Below are 17,158 nucleotides of genomic sequence, written 5' to 3'. Positions count from 1 at the left end.
GGAGACTGATCTACTAGGCAGCGCAGGAGACTGAACTACTAGGCAGCGCAGGAGACTGGAGACTGATCTACTAGGCTGCGCAGGAGACTGGAGACTGATCTACTAGGCAGCGCAGGAGACTGAACTACTAGGCAGCGCAGGAGACTGGAGACTGATCTACTAGGCAGCGCAGGAGACTGATCTACTAGGCAGCGCAGGAGACTTGAGACTGATCTACTAGGCAGCGCAGGAGACTGGAGACTGATCTACTAGGCAGTGCAGGAGACGGATCTACTAGGCAGCGCAGGAGACTGGAGACTGATCTACTAGGCAGCGCAGGAGACTGATCTACTAGGCAGCGCAGGAGACTGGAGACTGATCTACTAGGCAGCGCAGGAGACTGGAGACTGATATACTAGGCTGCGCAGGAGACTGGAGAGATCTACTAGGCTGCGCAGGAGACCGGAGACTGATCTACTAGGCAGCGCAGGAGACTGATCTACTAGGCAGCGCAGGAGACTGGAGACTGATCTACTAGGCAGCGCAGGAGACTGGAGACTGATCTACTAGGCAGCGCAGGAGACTGGAGACTGATCTACTAGGCAGTGCAGGAGACTGGAGACTGATCTACTAGGCTGCGCAGGAGACTGGAGACTGATCTACTAGGCAGCGCAGGAGACTGGAGACTGATCTACTAGGCAGCGCAGGAGACTGGAGACTGATCTACTAGGCAGCGCTAGAGACAGATCTAGTAGGCAGCGCAGGAGACAGGAGACTGATCTACTAGGCTGCGCAGGAGACTGGAGACTGATCTACTAGGCAGCGCAGGAGACTGATCTACTAGGCAGCGCAGGAGACTGGAGACTGATCTACTAGGCAGCGCAGGAGACTGATCTACTAGGCAGCGCAGGAGACTGATCCACTAGGCAGCGCAGGAGACTGATCTACTAGGCAGTGCAGGAGACTGATCTACTAGGCAGTGCAGGAGACTGATCTACTAGGCAGCGCAGGAGACTGATCTACTAGGCAGCGCAGGAGACTGATCTACTAGGCAGCGCAGGAGACTGATCTACTAGGCAGCGCAGGAGACTGATCTACTAGGCAGCGCAGGAGACTGATCTACTAGGCAGCGCAGGAGACTGATCTACTAGGTAGCGCAGGAGACTAATCTACTAGGTAGCGCAGGAGACTGATCTACTAGGCAGCGCAGGAGACTGATCTACTAGGCAGCGCAGGAGACTGGAGACTGATCTACTAGGCAGCGCAGGAGACTGATCTACTAGGCAGCGCAGGAGACTGAACTACTAGGCAGCGCAGGAGACTGGAGACTGATCTACTAGGCTGCGCAGGAGACTGGAGACTGATCTACTAGGCAGCGCAGGAGACTGGAGACTGATCTACTAGGCAGCGCAGGAGACTGATCTACTAGGCAGCGCAGGAGACTGGAGACTGATCTACTAGGCTGCGCAGGAGACTGGAGACTGATCTACTAGGCAGCGCAGGAGACTGATCTACTAGGCAGCGCAGGAGACTTGAGACTGATCTACTAGGCAGCGCAGGAGACTGGAGACTGATCTACTAGGCAGTGCAGGAGACGGATCTACTAGGCAGCGCAGGAGACTGGAGACTGATCTACTAGGCAGCGCAGGAGACTGATCTACTAGGCAGCGCAGGAGACTGGAGACTGATCTACTAGGCAGCGCAGGAGACTGGAGACTGATATACTAGGCTGCGCAGGAGACTGGAGACTGATCTACTAGGCTGCGCAGGAGACTGGAGACTGATCTACTAGGCAGCGCAGGAGACTGATCTACTAGGCAGCGCAGGAGACTGGAGACTGATCTACTAGGCAGCGCAGGAGACTGGAGACTGATCTACTAGGCAGCGCAGGAGACTGGAGACTGATCTACTAGGCTGCGCAGGAGACTGGAGACTGGTCTACTAGGCTGCGCAGGAGACTGATCTACTAGGCAGCGCAGGAGACTGGAGACTGATCTACTAGGCAGCGCAGGAGACTGGAGACTGATCTACTAGGCAGCGCTGGAGACTGATCTACTAGGCAGCGCAGGAGACAGGAGACTGATCTACTAGGCTGCGCAGGAGACTGGAGACTGATCTACTAGGCAGCGCAGGAGACTGATCTACTAGGCAGCGCAGGAGACTGGAGACTGATCTACTAGACAGCGCAGGAGACAGGAGACTGATCTACTAGGCAGCGCAGGAGACAGGAGACTGATCTACTAGGCAGCGCAGGAGACTGATCTACAATATAAATGCATGCGCTCATCTACGTTTGTACCAGTGACAATTGTAGAATAGAATAAAATAGATTGGAACTAAAACAAACTATTATCCATTGTTGGATAAGAAGGGAAATGTGTCCATACCTGAACATGTTGTGTACGATATGTACACGTGTTCTATATTGTACGTTACATGTGTTTGTCTGGTGTGTGTGTCTGCTGGGCTTCTGGAGGATAAGAGTGTAGTGTTCTCCCTCCGCCCAGCGCTGCAGGGCACACAGAGGCTGCTCAGTGCTGCACTGGGCTGTAGGCAGGCCCATCAATGAGGCCTTGTGCATTGTCCACTAGCCACTTTAAGACTGTACAGAACCCTGGTAAAGAAGCCCCCTGCCCCCACATTCTACTAGTGGGGGAAAGACAATTAACCACAAGCCTGGGGAAATCCACATGTTTTCACATTCCCTACAGAGGAGAAACATGTACACATAGACTTTGTTCTCTCACCCACTCCTTCTCTTTCCCACTCCTCCCTCTCTCTCTCTCTCACGCACACAGAACAAAAATGCGTATAGTCTTTAATGAGTTTAATGCTTTTAAATATAATGAACTTTTACAAGACTCAATCAGTTCTGCCATCAAGTCAGTTGTCACTAATAATGAACGTCAGTGCACTTGTCTTTATTGCTCAAGAAAGCAGTGGAATTACTCCATAACTTAATCGTCAAGTCATAAATCAAAGTAACCAATGGATCCTTTGTTCAGGGTTTCTTAATAGTTCCATTGTACTGTCTGTTTTATTCTCCGGCCACTCTGTCTGCTAAACCGTTTAGTCCAGACAGATAACTGACTGACTGATATATTTCCACTATAACAAAAATATCCCAACCTGAGCTTTCCTTTCTTGGTGGTGGAAACCAAATAGACAATGAACTAGAATTTTCTACTTCATCATGTTTGACCCCGTAACCTACAAGTCTGTCCTTTTTGAGAATGTATGGTGTCTGTTTGAGCCTTCGGAGCGGAGATATACTGATCTACCTCTGAGGTTTATGTGTTGTGTATTCGCTATCTCTTGATTACCGTCACTCTGAAAATTAGCACAAACTAATTGCAAAATCACATGTACGCTGTTAGCTAAATGCTAACGAGATTAAAAACAAACATAACCTAATTGCAAAGACAGGCAAATCCTCATAAAGCTATATATAAGCGTAGCTTGTAGCTACCGAATGTAACTTTCGGTGAGTGGGGAGATTTACAAGCTAAAGTGAAATTGTGCAAAGTTGTGATGTATGCTTTTCTGAAGGACAAAAACACGAAGAAAGCACAGGGGAAAAATGGCAACTGTAGAGAGAACTGATCCAGAGGTCTTTGACTTCTGGCAGAAAGCCATTATAAGACATCTGATGGCAGACATTTAGTTGTGAATTGCATACAGCACAATTGTAACTTCATCACCTTCTGCGCTCTGCACAAGAGACTCGCCAATAGATATAGAAAGCTATGGACGGTCTCCCGTTGTGCTAACGCTTTCTCCCGTTGTGCTAACGCTAACGCTTTCTCCCGTTGTGCTAATGCTTTCTCCCGTTGTGCTAACGCTTTCTCCCGTTGTGCTAACGCTAACGCTTTCTCCCGTTGTGCTAATGCTTTCTCCCGTTGTGCTAACGCTTTCTCCCGTTGTGCTAACGCTAACGCTTTCTCCCGTTGTGCTAATGCTTTCTCCCGTTGTGCAAACGCTTTCTCCCGTTGTGCTAACGTGTTCTCCAGTTGTGCTAATAATAATGCTTTCTCCCGTTGTGCTATTTACAAACAAACACGTGACTGGCTCAACTGGGGAACCACAGTAAGCTTCATAATATTTGTGACAGGTGAAATTAAGAATGAAATCTGCTTTATCTCCTAAGAAATTGCACAAGTTGACTGCTGGTAGTAACTTAAAAAGTAGCTACAAATATTCAAATGTATTTAAAAACTTAAAATAAATAGTTTTGACGCTATTTACATTTTTCCAAATAACCCGGTATACCGTATATACAGTATACCTCCCCAAGCCTAGTCAACACTAAGGCCATCTATAGGTGATAAAGGAATGGTAAAGGCCTTAAAGTATCCTCTGTTTTGTGATAAACTATGCTTATGTCCTGACGTGGGTAATCTGTAAGTGATAAAAACATGTTAAGGAGAATACAAGATCTGACTGTAGGCCATCTGTAAGTGATAAAAACATGTTGAGATGTGACCGTGGGGGGTCTGTCTATCTGACCATGGGTTGTGTATTGTGATAAAGCCATTCTGTGGTCTGAGAGGACAGTATCTCTAGGTCACTTGTCCGCATTGTCCCCCTGGTCTGGTTCTGAGCAGCAGCAGCTGTGTGATTGGACGGACACAGAGAGGGGCGACGCCCACACAACCTTGTGTCACGACACTGAGACCCTGTCCCTCTGAGCAGGGGCGGAACAATAAGGCCCTGTATCAGCAGCCGTGTGTGTGTGAGGGGAGAATTCCCTGGATACACACACAAACACCTCACACACACACACACACACACACACACACGCACACACACACACACACACACACACACACACACACACACACACACACACACATACAGTCACACTTGCATGCACGAGTACATTCGCATATGCACTCATGTAAACACACTCGCACACACACACGCAAGCAGGCACACACACACTTATTACAAACACACGTACATGAACACATGTACAAGGCGTGGGAGGATTGGCTCTGTAGTTGGCGACCTGATCACATGATGAGTGGTCTGCCAATGGGTGTGATGTCTGGGGCTGATGATGGATGATGAGGAACAGACGGTGAGCTGTATGAATCTACTCTCTGTCTTCATGGAAGTCTCCATGGCCAAGTTCTCAATAAACCCCTCCCTGGAGAAGTGTAAATGTTGTTGTTAGAGAAGTGTCGTTGTTGTAGTTAGAGAAGTGTCATTGTAGTTAGAGAAGTGTAGTTGTTGTAGTTAGAGAAGTGTAAATGTTGTTAGAGAAGTGTCGTTGTTGGAGTTGGAGAAGTGTCATTGTTGTAATTAGAGAAGTGTAGTTGTCGTAGTTAGAGAAGTGTAAATGTTGTTGTTAGAGAAGTGTCGTTGTTGTAGTTAGAGAAGTGTTGTTGTTGTAGTTGGAGAAGTGTCGTTGTTGTAATAACAGAAGTGTAGTTGTTGTAGTTAGAGAAGTGTCGTTGTTGTAGTTGGAGAAGTGTCGTTGTTGTAATTAGAGAAGTGTAGTTGTTGTAGTTGGAGAAGTGTAGTTGTTGTAGTTGGAGAAGTGTTGTTGTTGTAGTTATAAGTGTCGTTGTTGTAGTTAGAGAAGTGTAAATGTTGTTGTTAGAGAAGTGTCGTTGTTGTAGTTGGAGAAGTGTCGTTGTTGTAATTAGAGAAGTGTAGTTGTTGTAGTTGGAGAAGTGTAGTTGTTGTAGTGGGAGAAGTGTTGTTGTTGTAGTTAGAAGTGTCGTTGTTGTAGTTAGAGAAGTGTAAATGTTGTTGTTAGAGAAGTGTCATTGTTGTACTTAGAGAAGTGTCGTTGTTGTAGTTGGAGAAGTGTCGTTGTTGTACTTAGAGAAGTGTAGTTGTTGTAGTTGGAGAAGTGTAGTTGTTGTAGTTGGATAAGTGTCGTTGTTGTACTTAGAGAAGTGTAGTTGTTATAGTTGGAGAAGTGTCGTTGTTGTAGTTAGAGAAGTGTAGTTGTTGTAGTTGGAGAAGTGTCGTTGTTGTAGTTGGAGAAGTGTCGTTGTTGTAGTTGGAGAAGTGTCGTTGTTGTAGTTGGAGAAGTGTAGTTGTTGTAGTTAGAGAAGTGTGGTTGTTGTAGTTAGAGAAGTGCAGTTGTTGTTGTTAGAGAGGTGCAGTTGTTGTTGTTAGAGAGAGGTAGTTTTTGTAGTTAGAGAGGTGTAGTTGTTGTAGTTAGAGAGGTGTAGTTGTTGTAGTTACCATATTGTAACTCTTGAAATCTTCAACTAATGTATTTTGGTTTTAATAAGGGCATCTACTAGAAAAAGTAATAGTTCTTCTCTGTTCACTCTCTTTGTTTTAATCTGAGGGTTGGTTGGTGTTCTTCCTCCTCCATTCTGTTCTTACTGCCATCTGAACAGTGAACACTGATCATGAGGCGGCAGGTAGCCCAGCGGTCAGAGAGGCGAGCCAGCAACCTGAGGGTTGCCAGTTTGAATCCTGGGTCCGCCTAGATGCCATTGCCTGCTGTTGTACCCTTGAGCAAGGCACTTAAGCCCCCACAACAACCGCTGCCTGGGTGCCCAGTGTGGCCTAGAGCCTCAGACTGCTAGCAGCTGTCAGCTGAATGTCAATCAGGCCTGATGTTTACATGTGGGTAGAATTCCTCTCCGACTCCCGGTCCAAATTCCCAGCAGCAGCACGTATGGTAAGCAGCAGCTAGAGCTCAACACAGCCAGTTCCAGACACAGAGAGAGAGAGAGCCTACTGAAGGCTGACTGTAGCTGGGCCCAGGGGATAGGCCAGATGTGGGCCTATTGAGTCAGATCGAGGCACAGTCCCAATGTTTATGGTCTTTCATTCACTTGATTAGATTCTCTCTACCTGTAGGAATGTATTTTCTTCTCCTATGCAAAGCTGTGTTCTGTGGTAGGTCTTCTGTGTTCTGTGGTAGGTCTTCTGTGTTCTGTGGTAGGTTTGCTGTGTTCTGTGGTAGGTCTGTTGTGTTCTGTGGTAGGTCTGCTGTGTTCTGTGGTAGGTCTGCTGTGTTCTGTGGTAGGTCTTCTGTGTTCTGTGGTAGGTCTTGTATGGTAGGTCTTCTGTGTTCTGTGGTAGGTTTGGGTCTTCCAAAGTAGAGGCCATCAATATTAATGTCCTGAGACTAATACTGTTGTATATCTGTCTGACTGTTCTATAACACCAACCTGCCAAGACAGCATGGTTGAGAATACTAGGAATTCTTCTCGGATTCTTAGGTTTTTGGAGATAAAAAAATACTGTGTATATTCAATAGTAATTTTGTTTCTCCATCCCAAAAATATGCTTACCGCTACTTTACTAAAGACATCTGTTGTATAAGTTCGGTCTTGTTGATCCAAAATGTATTTTTGTTTCTAGATCCACAGAGAGAAGGAGACATTCTACCCTGTCCAGCCCTGCACTGATCCTACATTACAGGTGAAAACCACCATAACAGAATCCACAGGTAAGTCAAAATATGATGATGAAAAAAGGTGCTATCTAGAACCTAAAAGGGTTCTTCGGCTTTCTCAATAGGAGCACCCTTTGAAGAACCATTTTCTGTTCTGTACCCTTGTGGTTCCAGGTAGAACCCTTTTGGGTTCCATTTGAACCCTTTCCACAGAGTATTCTACATGGAACCCAAAAGGGTTCAATCTGGAACCAAAAAGGGTTCTCCTATGGGGACAGCAGAGTAAAATAACTATTCAGAATAATTTGCATTGACCAATACCAGGCATGGCAGGCATGGCATGGCCAATGCTGAGTTTATTTCTGCCAGGCAGTCAGTTATCATACAGGTTATATGAGATAGAGAAGAGCAGAAGTGAAGATTAGGAGGGTTGTCAGGGGTATGGAGGTCCTTGCTTAGATCATGGAAGAGCACTTGTCAGAATATATTTTGATTTCTGGAAGATCTCAGTTGGAATGACCAGGTTGTAACTTAATTTCAGAGGATTGAGATGTACTGTAGAGAAGAGAGCAGCGCTCTGTAAGAGTAGTGAAAGGCTTAAAATGGTAAGGTCATTGATTCAGATAAGATGGGGGTGGCATGGACCTGCTTTCATCTGAACTTCTATCCCTACTGTACCATGTGTCCCCATAGTATCAATCAATGTATCTCGTACATGTAGACTAGGTTAGCATGTTGTGCAACCTACCACCTTTGATGTCTGAAGAAGATAGTGTTCACATCTGTGCAGAGATCAGTTTGAAGAAAATACCTTATGTCATAGGAATTAGACTAGTGTTCACATCTGTGCAGAGATCAGTTGCCATCATAGCTTAAAAAGGTATCCATATGTATCCATATCACTGCATTGTCCTTAGCATCTCTGTATCTTTGTCCCCTCCCTTTGAGACGCTTCCAGTCCCACCGTTCTGGTTGCTAGGCCAAACAATGACAAAACAGCAACCCACTCATAAACAATAAAATCCTTCTTGTCAAAATAAAAAAAGAGCTTATAATTTTTTCTGCATATGACATCATCAACATCATACCCAAGAGGATCGCAACTATCAATGCAACACAGCTTTGCAGCACGTTTTTCTTCCTGATCATGTGAAAGGAAGACAGGGAAAAATGTTGGACTCCAGCCACCCAAGCCATAGACTGTTCTCTCTGCTGCCGCACAGCAAGCAGTACCGGTGCATCAAGTCTGACACCAACAGCCCCCTGAACAGCTTCTATCCCTAACTTAACAGCTAACAAAATGGCTACACGGACAATTTGAGTTGACCCTATTTTTCACTGTCTTTATGCAGTCAAACTCCATGTGACCGTTTAGTCATGGTAATAAGGCTTCTCCAAGCTCTGATGCTGCATTAGTAGCCTACCAAACTTGCTAACTGCCTGGTACTCAGCACTCTATTGTCCCTCTAATCACTCTGATATCAATGCAGAAGTAATCAGAAAATCTAATCAAACACTTCATGAGAGCCCATGAGCTCATGTTGCGCAAGGTTTCTGTCGGCTGTGCAATTGCGTGAGAAAACAGTGATGGCCTCTACTAAAAAGAGGAAAATCCCATCAGCTTTCTATAGGCTAGATGTATTTCTCAACTTTCCTAATATTAAGCACATTGCTTCATTTTTCAACAGGAGTGTAGCCTACCTGGCTGGCATGAAAATGAACCACAGGAAAAGCGTCCTCCATTCGCTATTTAAGTGCATAGATTACATTTATGTTTCCGCTGCTCCTGTTTCGATACAGGTGAATGATAATGGTCCATTCTAAAAAATAAAGAAATGTCACACATATATTATTTAGTATATGTAAAGACAAGATTAAATCAAGAATAGTTTGATGGGTGACAATATTAGCCTATCAATTGTGAATTATATATTATCAATCAATTTTATTTTATATAGCCCTTCGTACATCAGATAATATCTCGAAGTGCTGTACAGAAACCCAGCCTAAAACCCCAAACAGCTAGAATGCAGGTGTAGAAGCACGGTGGCTAGGAAAAACTCCCTAGAAAGGCCAAAACCTAGGAAGAAACCTAGAGAGGAACCAGGCTATGAGGGGTGGCCAGTCCTCTTCTGGCTGTGCCGGGTGGAGATTATAACAGAACTATGCCAAGATGTTCAAAAATGTTCATAAGTGACAAGCATGGTCAAATAATAATCATGAATAATTTTCAGTTGGCTTTTCATAGCTGATCATTAAGAGTTGAAAAACAACAGGTCTGGGACAGGTGGCGGTTCCATAACCGCAGGCAGAACAGCTGAAACTGGAATAGCAGCAAGGCCAGGCGGACTGGGGACAGCAAGGAGTCACCACGGGCGGCAGTCCCGATGCATGGTCCTAGGGCCCAGGTCCTCCGAGAGAAAGAAAGAGAGAAGGAGAAAATTAGAGAGGGCCAAGATTTTCAAAATGTTCATAAATGACAAGCATGGTCAAATAATAATCAGGAATAAATCTCAGTTGGCTTTTCATAGCCGATCATTAAGAGTTGAAAACAGCAGGTCTGGGACAGGTAGGGGTTCCATAACCGCAGGCAGAAGAGTTGAAACTGGAATAGCAGCAAGGCCAGGCGGACTGGGGGCAGCAAGGAGTCACCACGGCCGGTAGTCCCGACGTATGGCCCTAGGGCTCAGGTCCTCCGAGAGAAAGAGAGAAGGAGAAAATTAGAGAGAGCCAAGATTTTCAAAATGTTCATAAATGACAAGCATGGTCAAATAATAATCAGGAATAAATCTCAGTTGGCTTTTCATAGCCGATCATTAAGAGTTGAAAACAGCAGGTCTGGGACAGGTAGGGGTTTCGTAACCGCAGGCAGAAACAGTTGAAACTGGAATAACAGCAAGGCCGGGCGGACTGGGGACAGCAAGGTGTCAGCATGCCCGGTAGTCCTGACGTATGGTCCTAGGGCTCAGGTTCTCAGAGAGAAAGAGAGAACGAGAGAATTAGAGAGAGCATACTTAAATTCACACAGGACACTGGATAAGACAGGAGAAGTATTCCAGGTATAACCAACTGACCCTAGCCCCCCGACACATAAACTACTGCAGCATAAATACTGGAGGCTGAGACAGGAGCGGTCAGGAGACACTTATCACTTATGAATGATGCCCAGGATAAGAAACAATGCCTTTTTTTGCGACTTTTTCTAATTTTTCTACCTCATGTAGCCTAGCCCATAGGCCTATACGTTTTGATGAGGTTTGTATCTAAAGTAACTAGAGTGGCCAAATAACTTCTTAAAATGAAGCCTAAAAGAGCCTAACTGGCATTTATAAGCAGCGCATGAGTTAAGTTTGGGGAAGATCATTTTCACCATTAAAATGCACCTTTTATAATAAAAGCATTACAAGAATAATCGCATTTGCGGTCACTTTTGATAATGGTGTTTTCCTGCTAATGGAACATTCGTGCTTACAGCCTACTGCCATGTTCACATTGCTGCACTTATAATGTGAAGAAATAATCTAATAGTTTATCAACATTTTAAGCTTAACGTTCTGATATGTTGCGTCAGCCTCATTGCGTAAAAAATATGTTTGGGATGCTCGTGGTTGTATTAATTTGGGATCTATCGCATCCCATAACTGTCCCAGACTATGTTTTTAATATTTATTTCTCTCAGAGAACAGAATAGGTTGATGTTTGTGCTATGGGGGATAGTAGATTGACATAGGCTAGTGATTTTGCTGTTCGTTAGGCCTACTCATCTTGTTGGCTGACGAAAGTAAATGTGGACAGTTCTTCCAATTTCTTCAATATGCACCGCAGAATTGGATTAGGATGCGCTCAGTTGCGTAACCGATGTGTCTGTCTTCACTTGTAGCCTGTGAGAAAGACATGATCACGTGACGGAGAGCCATGTGAGTGAGAGGTGATTCGGAGGGCACAACGGGCGCAAAAGGCATAGAGTTTTTTTAGGGCACATTATGGCCACACACAGGGGATGCCGGCGTGAAATTGTAGGCATCATCAAGTGCTTGTCAAATTGTGAATGAGTGACTGATGTAGTGTGTACAGCCTGTGAAAAAACAAAGCAGAGCTCATGCCTTTCAAGCGACATTTTTCGAATCATCATTGGAGTCTCATCATGCAGCCTTAGAATGTATTAAAAATCAAAACATATAGCCCACCATTTGTAGAACAACTAAAGTTGCATTAATAACTCTAAATTAAGTATATAGGAGTACCTATTTTCTATTAACCGCTCAACACAGGATAGCCACATTCCCTCAAATCATTTGGAGAAAATATCCTTTCTATTTTATTCAGCTTTGTTCAGTTGTATTCTTCATAATATAAAATAATGCCACGGAACTCTAAGCAAATCTTGTCTGCTTCATGAACTAGTGTAGCCCACAGCCATATGGCATAGCAAGATCAGGGCCTAACATAAGGACAACTCATAGTATGCTATTCTGTTCTTCTGAAATAGACTACATTTTCTTCATATCATGTTTCTTTAGAACTGTCTAAAATAAATCATGGATTCATTGTGATGGTGTAGGCTATATTACATGGATTTATTATACTTTTTAATATGTAGATGTTCCAAAGGTCTGCATCAGTGGCTTGTAGGCTGTGCGTTGAAGCCAGGAGATGCTAAACGTGTTTATGCTAATTAACGGTAATTTCCCATGAGACAGACAGTTATTTGCTTGACAATCACCAGCTGATTAATTTTTAGTGACCGCCACAGCCCTACACACAAACACACACACTGACACTCCAACACACACACAAACAAGGCAAGGCCATGGTGAATATCTGACACTCATCTTGATACCCCTTTTCTCTCACAGAAATCCCTGTGTCCCCGTGCTCTGAGAGCTCTGAGAGTGTTGGAGGCTCTTTGTCGACCACTGGTGCCCTGAGAGACTCAATCAGTGATGTGGACAGTCTGGGAGAGGACAGTGTCTTCAGAAAGGTGAGCACAGCACACTGGACTGGACCCAGACACTCGCTTTTAGTTACAATACCATGGAAGAACAGGAGTAGGTGTCTTCATCGGCTATGACATGATAGCATATGAGTACATTATAAGTCAGTTCTAGAAAACAAGCAACACGGTCTATGTCTTCCCTGTTGTATGTTTTTGGTGATGTAGTTCCATTGATTTCCCAGCTAGTCTGTTTGTTAATGCATATTCAGACCACAGCAGACTGGTTAGCTTCCTCTACCATGTGACATCAGCAGGCTCCCATGAGCCCTCCTTCCTGGGCCAGCAAACCCCATTATGACCTCATCCCCCTCGTTTTCTCCTTTACCGCCCTTCCTTCCCTGCCCTGTCCCCCACCCTTCTTTCATAGTGTACACTCAGTGGAGGGCGGTTGAGGCATAACGGCACTCCAAAGCTGTTTTTCCACTACAGCCTTGGTCCTCATTTCTTTGGTTTCAACAGGCTATGGTTTCTCTGCCCTCATGAGGTCCTTTCCTCTCCGGGCATCTACTTAGCACTCAACCACACATGCACACTCTAACTTTAACTCAGTCTGTAGGCTACATGGTTTATTTCATTAGGTTTTCATGTTGGTATGTAAAAAAAAAAAAAAAGAGTAAGTTAATGAGTCAAATGTAAGAAACGTTAACAAATGTTTTCTTCCTGAGAAGTTACACAAGTCCCCTCTAACTGCTCCTCCGCCTCCCTTCTTGAGGTTTGTCATTACGCAACAGGTTTTGAAACTTCGGGTGACCTCACCACTTTGGACAGAGACAGGCAGGCAGTGACCAAAAAAGGACCTGAGTAACATGACTCAATTCTACTAGTCTTTTCATTCCTCGAAGGCTCTTTTAAAACGATCCTATCCTATCCTATCCAAGTCCAATTTTCTCTAGAGCATATTTTCGAAATGTGCGTTTGTGTGTGTGCGTGACTGCGTCACTGCGTGTGATTAGTGTAGGTGTGTGTTTGTGGAGAGAGTGTTAGCTGGCTGACTGCTTCCCTGCTGCGTGATCTCAGGCAGGCTGAGTCATTTGTTCTGGAAGTTAATTTTCCATAGCCTTCTCATAAAGAGGCCTGTATGGTTATTATGCTCCGAGCCACTGCGGCCGACCGTTAGCTTAACACCCGCCCAGCGCTGGCACTGCTGGAGAATGTGAAAACTAATGATACACTCCCAATGAAGATCATCTGCAGCCTGCCTCCCTAAAGGGTGTGTGTTTCAGTTGTTATGTAACCTTTATAGGGCTGGAAAAAACTCTCTCTCCCATCAGCATGTCTCTCTCCCTGCCTTGCCCTTTCCTCTCGCCAGTCTGAAGCCTGCAGTAAGCTCAGACTAATGGCAGCTCTGACCAGTCATCATCAGGCCTAACCTCCCAGGCCTGGCATGTGTGAGAAACAGCCTGAGAGACAATGAGACAGGACATTTTTGTTTTGACATTTAGGGACACATTTGGCATCATGCTTACCATACATGTTAGATTAGGTTATAATTTGCAATTCCAGCTAAAATAAGTATGTTCCAGCAAAAAAGTCCCCTACAGACTTTCCCAACCTTAATATATAATATATTGTGCACACTGAAGAAGATCTGTGAGTCGTGACATGTTGGTCCGTTTTATTTTTGAATTGCAATATCCTCTAAAATAAAGTTACCTTGGATGGTTTTGAAGTATGATGTTTTCACACAGCTACTACTTAATTGTGTCACTAAGTCATACCCCGTTCTCCCATGACCACCTCTCTTTGTCTTCATACTTGATGCAAAAGAAGCTCTCCCTCTTTTTTGCACCCAAATATAATGCCTTTGAGTTGTGTTGACTCCAGTGGTTAACAGGGTCTCTCTGGGTCCTCTCTGTCCCCAGGCTGTGGATGGGCCAAGGGATAGCACCAGCGGGGTGTCAGTGTCCTTCTCCTCCATAGACGACGTGGCCAGTGTGGGTCCCCTCAGTGCCAGCTCTCAGGGCAGTGTAGGTCCCCTAAGTGTCTCCTCCCTGGGCAGCGTGGGCCCTCCTTGGGCCGGGGCGGGGGCGGTGGGAACTCGGACCAGCTGGAGCTCTGGAGACACCTGGCAGACGACAGGGAAGGGAGGAGAGGAGGAGGAGAGGAAAGACAAGCTGACAGAGGTGCCTGTATGCTCTGCCGTTATGCGCCCGTGTATCCGTTCGCTCTCTCCGTTCCGCCGGCACAGCTGGGGCCCGGGGAAGAATCCTGAAGGAGAAACGGATGTGAACCAACGCAGGTGAGTCCTCTTAGACCCAGACACTGACCTCTTACATGTACCCCACACACACTCACATAAACATACAGTACTCCCCAGGAAGGATAGCTATGGTGGTAAAACGTCATCATCTGTGTGAACCATACACCGCCAACTCCTACAGTATTCTGACTAGTCCTCAGTATGATTATATCTATTGTGGAGTCACTTGAGACTCTGGTAGCCTGGGAAGTACAGTGTACAGGGATGAGACTAGGACAGAGACTGGCTCCCAGAGGAGTGGTCCTCATACGCCCGTGTGTGTGTGTGTGTGTGTGTGTGTGTGTGTGTGTGTGTGTGTGTGTGTGTGTGTGTGTGTGTGTGTGTGTGTGTGTGTGTGTGTGTGTGTGTGTGTGTGTGTGTGTGTGTGTGTGTGTGTGTGTGTGTGTGTGTGTTGATGTTTATGTCTTTGTGATCTGTGCTTGTCCCTCAGAGGGCCTGTCTACAGTATAGTCAGCCTGGAGGCTCCTCTGTGTAAGTGGACTTTGTGGGAAAGACCTGGTCCCAGTCAAAGGTTAAACACTGACCTCTGACCTCTTTCAACAGCTGCGCGAGCTGTTTGCGAAGTTCTGTTCCATCACTCCTCTGACATCATCACTCATTCTGCTCAATGTTTCAGTCTGCGAGACACTATCCAGAGGCTTGCCTTGAATAGCCTTTGTTTTTATTGCTACCAATTCCTTCTTACTCATTTCCACCCATTTGGTCATGTATTGTACTGTCAGTGCTCCCATCACTCTCTGTCCGTCCCACCTTTCATGTCTTCTGATCATCTCTCCATTCATCTTCTCAGTTCGTTGCGAAGTCAAGGGGAGGGGAAGCCTCGAAAGCCAACGTTTCATAGGAGAAGGTACCACACAGTTATTTCTCAATGTTTCCATTCTGACTCTCCCCGGTGTGTTGCAATTACGGCAAGAAAATGCTAAACCTACTTTTACCTTTATCACACGTATGCTATGGAAAAGTCATTTCTAAAACAGTATGAGAGTACTGTCAAATTATGTCTGGAGAGAGTGGAAACCAAGCAAAATAGTCTTTTCCTCCAATAAAATACTTTATCAAACCACCTCAATGGGGGGGGGGGGGAGCCTACATTTTACTGCAGTGGGCTAAATCATTGTCATTGTAAATAAGAATTTGTTCTTAACTGACTTGCCTAGTTAAATAAAGGTTAAATAAAATAAAACATTTAATTAACCAGGGTCACAGAGTTTTTCTTGGTAGTCTTAAACAAATCTACTTTGAAACAAAAGAGTACACCTCATACACATGGTTGTGGGCTTAAAAAGAAGACACCTCTACCATGTCATATAGAGTTGAAATGTATTCCATTTAGAGTTTGCATCCCAATATTACACTTTATATACATCACAGGAGACTGAGCAAAAACAAAACCGTTTGCCATAGAAGAAACATCAGATTTTTGGTGTAAAAAAAAAAAAGAATGTTTATTAATAATGAACAATATTAATAACATCCGACTGCAGGATTAATCGTTAACCCACCACTTTCACCTTTGACCCCCTTCACCCTGTAATAACGTCACCCTGTTTCTCCTCCCTTTGTGTCCACCCATCTCTCCTGTCCCTCTCCATCCCTCTCCCTGGCATCTCCCTGTCAGTATGAGCTGGTGTCCCTCCAACATCCCCCCTCCTCACCCGGAACAGATTGATAGCAGAAGGTATGCCATCACTGTTTGTCAACTAACTGCCTAGGGAGAGAAATAAAGGTGGAAAGAATGCACTGAGAGTATAGGAGGATTAACAAGATGAGAAATAAAAAAGAGAGAGGAGCCCCTGCATGTTCTGTGCTCTGTGCGGGATGTACTGTATCTGGCTTGGTGTGCGCTTTGTCACTGCTGCTTTCACTGTGGTCTCTTTGTCTTTGTCACTTTGTTGGTCGGTCGTGGTCGACGGTCGACCTCAGGGATGCAGTCACTTCTCTTCTGCCTCTCTCTCTCTCTCTCTCTCTCTCTCTCTCTCTCTCTCTCTCTCTCTCTGAGACAAGGAAGCTAGAATTTAGAAAGGAAGCATCAAGCATCTTTAGAACAATCATATTTTACTGCTACACTGCTGGTTAACTATGGCAAAGCTTAAAACAACCAATATAAGCATCGTCATCAGTGAGTCATACATGTGAGTTATGGTTTTACTTCAGTTACCTCGCTTGGCAGCTTCAGTGAGAGGACCGATCAATACACAGCCGGGAACGAGGTGCAAGTTATTTTGTACACCAATACTGAATGCTGATTTCTTATACATTCATGATCTCAAGTGTGTTATTTGATAGTTGTTATTTAACATGAATTGTTCTGTTGTCTTAAATGTTCTACATCTTTTTAATCAACTAAACTTTAGGTTGCCAACCTGAAATTGAAGCGTTGGGGGGGGGGAATATTTATTATACTTCAGTTATTTCCCCTTTATATTATGTTTAGGTTTGCATGTATGTGCTCCTTCCTGTTTGTGCTGGTGTTCATTTATTCCTCTTTGGCTATACATGCTTTCCTTCCTTCCTCCCATCATCTCCTCACTGCCGTCCTGCAGGGATCTTA

At 44.9% G+C, this 17,158-nt stretch overlaps 1 protein-coding gene across 6 annotated transcripts in view; it reads left to right on the top strand.

Annotated features, from left to right (window-relative positions):
- LOC129862634 (A-kinase anchor protein 13-like) overlaps nt 1–17,158 on the top strand; it is a 98,064-nt gene that overhangs the window by 59,800 nt on the left and 21,106 nt on the right. For 5 of the 6 annotated variants that reach the window (XM_055934481.1, XM_055934478.1, XM_055934480.1 and 2 more), the window contains exons 9-13: nt 7,318–7,405; nt 12,208–12,332; nt 14,210–14,586; nt 15,398–15,454; nt 16,226–16,285. In XM_055934481.1, the coding sequence (XP_055790456.1) occupies nt 7,318–7,405; nt 12,208–12,332; nt 14,210–14,586; nt 15,398–15,454; nt 16,226–16,285 (707 nt within the window). The remainder of the gene's footprint in view (nt 1–7,317; nt 7,406–12,207; nt 12,333–14,209; nt 14,587–15,397; nt 15,455–16,225; nt 16,286–17,158) is intronic. The other variant, XM_055934483.1, reaches the window with a different exon arrangement.

Source organism: Salvelinus fontinalis, chromosome 9, assembly GCF_029448725.1.
Source record: "Salvelinus fontinalis isolate EN_2023a chromosome 9, ASM2944872v1, whole genome shotgun sequence".
In the NCBI taxonomy this organism is placed as follows: domain Eukaryota; kingdom Metazoa; phylum Chordata; class Actinopteri; order Salmoniformes; family Salmonidae; genus Salvelinus; species Salvelinus fontinalis.
This window is presented reverse-complemented; position numbering and strand designations above follow the sequence as displayed.